Source organism: Triplophysa rosa, linkage group LG19 (assembly GCF_024868665.1).
Source record: "Triplophysa rosa linkage group LG19, Trosa_1v2, whole genome shotgun sequence".
NCBI lineage: Eukaryota > Metazoa > Chordata > Actinopteri > Cypriniformes > Nemacheilidae > Triplophysa > Triplophysa rosa.
Window position 1 is genome coordinate 4,964,878 of NC_079908.1, and position 8,425 is coordinate 4,973,302.

The following is an 8,425-nucleotide window of genomic DNA, read 5'->3' on the forward strand; positions in this document are numbered from 1 at the left end:
GGTACTTCAGACGTGTCAGAGCTGCTCTGAAAGAGCGAATAAAAGACCGAAAGCCCCAGTGTTCTTCAATTGTTCTTCAAGAGAAACTTAAGAAAACTATAGCGCCGAGAAATACAAACATACTGACGAAGACCTGAAGACACTCAAGACTCGCAATATTTACAGAGATGGACGCACACTGGCAACTCAATATAATTGGTATACTGACATCAAGTGATACTTTTAATTATAAATATTGTGTTTAATTTTATTTTTAATGTATGCGTTGCAAAGTTGAATTTTTGGGGGGAATATGCACGCTCCATCGCCACTTGCGATGCACATGTGATGCTGCGCGCGACAGGACGAGTGAGTATGCGCTGTAATTCCACATGATGTGCGCGGGACGACGACAGCCTTTTCTTCCAGCACCCATTGAGACGGGTCAAAATCACTTATAAAACACGCACGGACAAAGAAAGGACATATGTTTTATCTTCGTGCACAGGATGGATCGGGGACAAATCGGACGTCTGGAACTTGGGAAGTGCGCATTGACCGTTAAGAACAGTGCATCTGCAGCTTTTAAGTAGAATGGAGTTGCACTAAACACAGTTGAGTTCTGGATGTATATTGATGTGAGAACGCATCAGAGAGAAGTATGGAAGACTTTGTTTGTTGGCAGTTAAGTGAACCTTTGCCCAAGTGCGTGATGACAGAAGAAAATGTTTTTCTAATGTCTTTTGTGAAATGCGCATCTCTGGTTGGTTCTCAAGCGCATTTTCTCCGGTTCTGGACCGCGGTGTGAACTGGAAACGTACGATTATCTGCTGTCATTAACGAGGACAAATCACACGGACGCGGCGGAAATCCGATCGATAGACTGTACCGAGAAGCTCATATATAGGCTAATGATCGTGCCTGCCTATGTTTGCTTAACCTGTTTGGGAGAGTGTGCTGTGGGACTGTGAATAAACTGCTGACGAGGTACTGAATGAAACACTCTTCATTAGACACTAACAAAATTAAGGATCTTGATTTTTTTTCTTCATTTTTAAACAACCATGCTCATCGAGAAAGTGTGAAATTATGATATATATTTTAAAAGATGACTTCTACAGTCAGCAGAGCGATGGATGGTCCACATCAACCAGTTGCTCGGCTGTACGTAGCTGCTTAGTTCCCAGTGTGAGCACTCTCAGTTTGGACACGATTTGGAATTATGGGGTGACTGCTCATTCCACTCGGTGAAAAAGCCATGGATGTGAATTACTCCACGGTTCTGGACAGCAGTGTATCCCAGCGTGATTCATCCAAGCGAGTTTTGACTGGTTGTTTCCTCTCGTTGCTCATCCTGACCACCCTGCTGGGCAACACGCTGGTCTGCGCTGCGGTCACAAAATTTCGCCACCTCCGCTCCAAAGTCACCAACTTTTTTGTTATATCGCTGGCTATCTCAGACCTGCTGGTGGCCATTTTGGTGATGCCATGGAAAGCGGCGACCGAGATAGTCGGCTTCTGGCCGTTCGGCGCCTTCTGCAACGTCTGGGTGGCCTTTGACATCATGTGTTCCACCGCCTCCATCTTGAACCTCTGCGTCATCAGCGTGGACCGCTACTGGGCCATCTCTAGCCCATTCCGCTACGAGCGCAAAATGACACCAAGGGTGGCGTTCATCATGATCAGCTTGGCGTGGACACTGTCCATCCTTATCTCCTTCATTCCCGTGCAGCTGAACTGGCACAAAGCACAGGCGACCAGCTACACAGAGCTGAACGGAACCTTCGGCGAGCTACCCCCGGACAACTGTGACTCCAGCCTTAATCGGACGTACGCCATCTCTTCTTCGCTCATCAGTTTTTACATCCCCGTGGCCATTATGCTGGTCACCTACACCCGAATCTACCGCATCGCCCAGAAGCAGATACGCCGGATCTCCGCCCTGGAGCGAGCGGCGGAGAGTGCCAAGAACCGCCACAGCAGCATGGGAAACAATGCAAGTATGGAGTCTGAAAGTTCTTTTAAGATGTCCTTCAAGCGTGAAACCAAAGTTCTCAAAACCCTGTCGGTCATCATGGGCGTGTTTGTGTGCTGCTGGTTGCCCTTCTTTATATTGAACTGCATGGTTCCCTTCTGCAACCCCAATGAGAGCGGAGACTTCCCGTGCATCAGTTCCACCACCTTCGATGTCTTCGTCTGGTTCGGTTGGGCCAACTCCTCGCTCAACCCCATCATCTATGCCTTCAACGCTGACTTCCGAAAAGCGTTCTCCATCCTGCTGGGCTGCCACAGACTCTGCCCCGGGAGTAACGCTATAGAGATTGTGAGTATTAACAACAACGGGGCATCTCAGTCTGCTTCTCACTATCAGCCTAAGGGCCACATCCCTAAAGAGAGCAGCAACAGCAACTTTGTCATTCCACACAGTATCATTTGCCAGGAAGAGGAGACCCAAAAAAGAGAAGATGACTCTGGGATAAAGACCTTTGAGAAACTGTCTCCGTCCCTGTCGGCCAACTTGGATAGCGATGCTGATGTTTCCCTAGAAAAGATCAACCCCATAACCCAAAACGGGCAGCACAAATCCGTGCCATGATGAGTATGTCTGGTAACACATAACAGCTGCAAAGAATTGCTTGGTATTTATGTCCCCCTAAAAAACAGCTTCACAGAGAACCTTAAAAACATTTTTTGGACTAACTAAATGAAACTTGTAGAAAACAAAAGAATGTTCCAATTGAAGGCACTTTATGCTGGATAACTATCTGCAAAATTTTGGCAGCGTTCATTATTGACGTTAACAGGTCAGTCGTCACAAGACATGAACAGAAAGTAATGTGAACAAACCATGTGAGTTTATGTATACATGTTATGCATTTTAAATGTGTATACATGTGCACGACTCTCCGGTGAAGCTGTTAATACAAAAAGAGTTAGTAGTTCATTAGTAAATATCTTGTAGGTGAGCGGTTACAGCTCACAAGTAGAGGTATTTGGTTGCCTCTACTGTCGAGAATACAATGTACATAGTGTTGTTTATATTTTTCACCGTTTATCAGAGTTGGCTAAGTCAACAGCTCCTTACGCTGCTAGTTGTGATCATTGTATTCCAGCAAACAGGTATACGTGCAAACCACCCCATAATGTGACAGAGAGCCTGTTTCAGTCTTCTATGTGCTTTGGTGTGATCGCAGAAACGGGAACGGCTTTTCTGCCCTTTGATTTATCAGATGGAGAAGTGGCCATGATATTTGGATGTAATTTTTCACATTTTTGTGTCAGAAACCGCTTCCATCCCCAACCCTCTCCCATGTTGTCAACCCTTTGCTTGTCACCGCGCAAAACAGCACAGGGCGAGATATAATCCCAGCGTAATCTCGTCGGTCATTACTGACACTTCTATTGTCATTACTTTCCCATTTCAAGCGCTTCGAAGGGTAAAAGGAGCCATGCGTAAGAGGCCTGTCAATGTATTAGTATCCATCACATGGTTTAGTTCAACTGTAGGCTTTCGTCTTTGAAAGATGCCTGATGTGGATTAGTAGCTATTTCAGCCTCTCATTAATTTCATCCACTATAAATGTACAAAAGTTGTTCTGGGCACCATGACTGCCTTTAAAAAAGAAAAAAAAGAAAGATGTCTTTTTTTCGCCAACTCTATGTGAATGAACTGTGATCTTGAACAGCGTGAATTAGCGTTAGTGTATAACATCATTTTTTTGTTATTGTATCTTATGCAACGCATCCGTCCAACCACCCAGAAAGCAATCGACATATTGTGACCTTTCTGAAAGCAGTGAACACCATAGGATGCCCTCCGTAGTACTTCCTAGTGCTTCAAAGCCTATCTAGTTTGAAAACAAGTGCAGAGTTCTGTCTCTGAGCTGTTATGCCAGCTGTCGGATGGGAGATTAGGAACATATGTCGCCATCCTTAGATACAGTATGCCATGAAACAATTGAACCAATTTATCTCAGCCGTTCTTTGTCCAAGCAAATTCTGTGATGTATGCACCGCCGTCCTACTTTTAATAATTTGTTGAGCTGTTTTGTAAGGTTATGCAACTGCCCTTGATCTAAGTTAATTCCAGGCCCTGCGCTTCCCATGAACATCAGGATTTGACACACATGGGCTTGTTCTCAGAGTGCATTATAAAAGAAATCTCAAGCGAAATGCAAACCAACATGATTACTGTAAATCAATGACGATAGATTTCCCCTTTTGCGGCTGTTGTTGGAAATCAAATAGGCACTCGCTGATACTTAAGTGATGCCAAAATGCTGAAGTGATCCCGATTAGCAATCTTGTCCAGCTCTCTGATCTCCTTTCCTCTCCAAATGCTTTGTGCTTTGAAATCTCGACAGAATTAACTTTGACTGTTCGATCTATATGAATTGAGGTTTTAAACCTAAACGAGACAGATAAATAGAAACTAAAGTAAACATACTTTTCTAAAATTGGTCATTTATCCGCTCCAGGGATTTTTCCATAAATCAATGTTTATTCTCTCTGCTTGCCAACAACCCCCTCTTCACAATGCTGCTATGGAAATATTCATCTTTAGCTTCAGAAAGTTTGATAATTTTGGCTTTTGAAACGACACATAATCTATTCCCTCCAATGGGGCCATTAGCATTTAAAACGTGCCACCGTGACCTTCGGAAAACTCCCGGGTGTTTTTTTTCTTAAACAACAAATGCTAAGGTATTCCCAGTAACACTCGCCGAACCTTGTGTTGTCCTTTAATTAGATGTGAATAAAAAAGCACGGAGCCAAGTTCTCATTTTCTTTCTTACCAAAGATTGCAGGTCTTTTGAATTAGCAGGTGTTGATTTATACAGTTATGGACCAGAAACCAGTGATTTCAACTAGATTGTTGTCAGTCCCTTGATGAAAATGACAATCGGTGTCAATTGCAACTGTGTACAGTACTGTGCGAGGGGTAGATTTTCTTTTTCTATGTCTTGCTTGATGGGGCCAGTACAAGGCCCTTCATCAGCTGCGTTGGACCACGATTTTTTAGGGGTTATTTTGCACTCTTTCCTCAGATACTCGACCAAGAAGCGCATTGTAACATAAACAGGAGAAAACATAAACTGTGTTGTAAGATGTTATAATAAAGATGTGAACACAAGTGCTTTATATCTTGAAGTCCTTAATGTGAGTAGAGAATACAAATGTATGTGTTTTTCTCATGTGGGTTTGTCATGCAGTAAAAGTGCCATACTTTTACCGTACAGTTATCATAATTTTGCCAGGTGAAACGTGTTCCTGGATTAATAAACTTAAATTGGTCCTGGAATTATATTTTTGTCATACAAACATAACCGTAAGGCCATTTCTGCTTGACAGGGATGTTGTTCCTGCACCAATATGAATGTTGATACAGTAACAAAACCTACTTGGCAATATTACGGTCACTATACAGTTTCATATGTGTGCTTCAAGTTTTACCCAACAAATTTATTACAGTAACTAGTTTACAGTTTGTATAAAATGGTCCCTTTCTATTTGCTAAATAAAAGTGTATGTTGTTTTTATAATCCTGTTGTTTCTCTTGTTTTAACCATGAGAATCTGTTATGAAGTAGTTCACTCCCAATTCTTTATTTAAAGGTCAGCTCTTTGCAGTAAATCGATAGCTATTGATCACCTAATCAATCGCTGTTTTCTTCCAGCCAGAAGTGTTTGCATAACATTTTGTATAGAGAGGGAAAATTCAGCTCCTTTGATTGATTACACTTTTTCAACCTTTGTTGTCATTCTTTGGCTCCAGGGCTGCTGAGACGAGTGGTGATTTGATATGTCACGGGGGCCCTGGAGTAAACTGAAGTCAAGTGTTTTATCTAAAGCCAAAACAGGAATGGTCAGTGGATTAGGATAGTAGTATCAGCAGCTCTCACACACCCGCACTGACCTACCTGGATATAAACCAAAAACCTTTTTTTCTTCACTGAGTTTGCTTCAGAGAGTTTGTAGATTTTCTGCTGATGTATAATATAAATAGTAAACTTATAACAAATAGTTGGTTATTTATAGTCAAACTCCAAAAAGGACAAAAGGGTGTTTATGAACAGAAGCCTTTATTACTTTTGCTCTATATTCGGAATATTCTGAAGTTTTCTGAAGTCAGTAAATTGCTTTGTGTGAAGGATAAACCTTTAATAAGTTTTTATCCTTCTCTGGGCTTGACAGCCACTAGTTGCCACCAACAGAAGTTCCCTTTCTGTCGGTCTCTCGACGTTGTGTCGAGCCGACAGATGGGGTTCGTCCCTGAGAACCAATTGCTTCCGACTACTTATAAAAGGCCAATGAAAATTGGCGAATGAAATTTGCATGCCGGACTCCGTCCCCGTAAATCCGGGTATAAAAGGGAGACGGCGTGCTTCATTCATTCACCTTTTGTTCTTCGGAGCCTTCGCTTATGAAGATCAACTCTAGCTACTTAGCAAATCTCCAGATTGCCGGTTCTACGACTTGGTGCAGCGGACTGTCCCTTCCTGTGGCGACTTCCCCTGGGCGTCTCGGCGGTTCCAGAGGTGTTTGAGCCAGCAGACGGTGCCTCCCTTCCCGGGCCGTGACGAGGATGGCTAAGGCCATTCCGTCCGCCAAGGCGAGCGGCGAGGGTGATATGGGGGACTCTGTGACCGTAAATCCGTCAGCCAAGTGCTCGCGGACCGCTCGCACCCCATCTCGCTCGCCTCACCGTTCCCTAGCAGATGGTACCACACCGTCTGCATCCTCCTTCACGTATTCGGACACGATGCGTGAGGAAGATGAGATGTCAATCGCAGCATCAGAGAGCGAATTGCTAGCATCCGATCCCGACGATTCCCTGCAGCTCCCCCCCAAGGGGGGTCGAGCTCAGGAGGAGGCGGATTTCGAGATGTCGGCCATGCTTTCCTGGGCCGCGGTGAGCATTGGGTTAGAGTGCACTCCGGTGCCTCTCCCCCAGCGCTCGCGGCTGGATACATGGTTCTTGGGCTCTGAGCGCGACTCCAAGCCGCGCCCAACCCCAGTTCCGTTCTTCCCGGAAGTGCATGAGGAACTGACAAAGACGTGGAACGCCCCTTTTTCGGCACGTACACGTCAAACCAGTTCCGTCTCTCTCTCTTCCCTTGATGGTGGGGCAGCTAAGGGTTACGTCGACGTGCCCCAGGTGGAACGCTGGCTTAACCTTGCGCATATGAGCGACGCCGAGAAAGTTCGTTTTCTCGACGCGCCCATTGCGCAGGGTGGGCTGTTTGGTGACACTGTTGAGGACTTCGCTCAGCAGTTCTCGGCAGTGAAGAAGCAGATGGAGGCGATCAGCCATATCCTACCCCACCGTGACTCGGCCGCCAACAGGCCTTCGAGATCCCGTGCGGCCTCTGCTCCCCAGCAGCCCCGGCCCTCTTCGAAGCCAGCTCCGGTACCGGCGCTCCCTACCCAGGCGGCACCCCGGAAGAGGACATTGAAGAGGAGACCACCACCCCGTCAGCAACCTTCGAGGAAGAAGCGACCCTGACGGGAAGACCCCAGGGAGGTTGACACCATCGGGCCCGATCCCAGCCATACCATCGCTGGACGGTCGATCCGGGATGGTTCCTGCCCCGTCCCATCATCAACACCCTACGGGGGCCTAGCACCCACTTTCTCACAAAAAGAGTTTCCAATCTCCCTGGGTGTTTTTCACAGCCGCTCTCACCCTCTGTCAGACGGTGTTCGGCAACTCGACGTTGCGTCTTGGCGAGGTGCAACATCGAATGTACATTGCAGCCCTCAGCACTCTCAAATCGATGGTGCATGGAGCTGCATCGCCAGGCAGGAAAACCAGCAGAGCCAGTCTTCTTCCCGGGGGTCCGCCCCCAGCGAGAGACCCGCACTGCCAGCCATCGAACCACCCCCCGGGGGGGTGGATGAAGCAGATCGTACCCTTAGTCCCCCTGTCACGGTCCCTGGGAGCTTGGCTCGAGCTTCCCACACCGTCACGGTGGCTGAGGAGAACGATCCGTCTTGGCTACGCGATCCAATTCGCCAGAAACCCACCCAAGTTTCGGGGCATCCTCGCCACCTCAGTCAGAGGCTGGGATGCTCCCGTACTACGGGGCGAGGTCGCCACCCTTCTGGCGAAGGGTGCGATCAAGTCCGTCCCTCTAGCCGAGATGTCCAAGTGGTTTTACAGCCCCTACTTCATCGTCCCCAAAAACGGTGGGGGGATGCACCCCATCCTAGATCTGCGTACCCTGAACAGGCACCTGCACAAGCTGCCATTCAGGAAGCTCATGCAGAAACGCATCCTAACATCTGTCAGATGTCAGGATTGGTTCATGGCAATCGACCTAAAGGACGCTTACTTTCATGTCTCGATTCTCCCTCGTCATCGCCCGTTCCTACAGTTCGCTTTCGAGGGTCAGGCATATCAGTACAGAGTCCTCCCCTTCGGTCTGTCCCTGTCCCCACGAGTC

At 46.8% G+C, this 8,425-nt stretch overlaps 1 protein-coding gene across 1 annotated transcript; it reads left to right on the forward strand.

Annotated features, from left to right (window-relative positions):
* Positions 1–370: 370 nt before the first annotated feature.
* Positions 371–5,499, forward strand: drd1b (dopamine receptor D1b). Its single transcript, XM_057361277.1, has one exon. It carries the CDS (start codon positions 1,238–1,240, stop codon positions 2,573–2,575), a length of 1,338 nt encoding a protein of 445 aa, XP_057217260.1. The 5' UTR covers positions 371–1,237; the 3' UTR covers positions 2,576–5,499.
* The last annotated feature ends 2,926 nt before the right edge of the window (positions 5,500–8,425 follow it).

What these genes read in the sequence shown, in the direction of transcription:
- drd1b (XM_057361277.1), top strand. Translation starts at nt 1,238, where the DNA reads ATGGATGTGAATTACTCCACGGTTCTGGACAGCAGTGTATCCCAGCGT.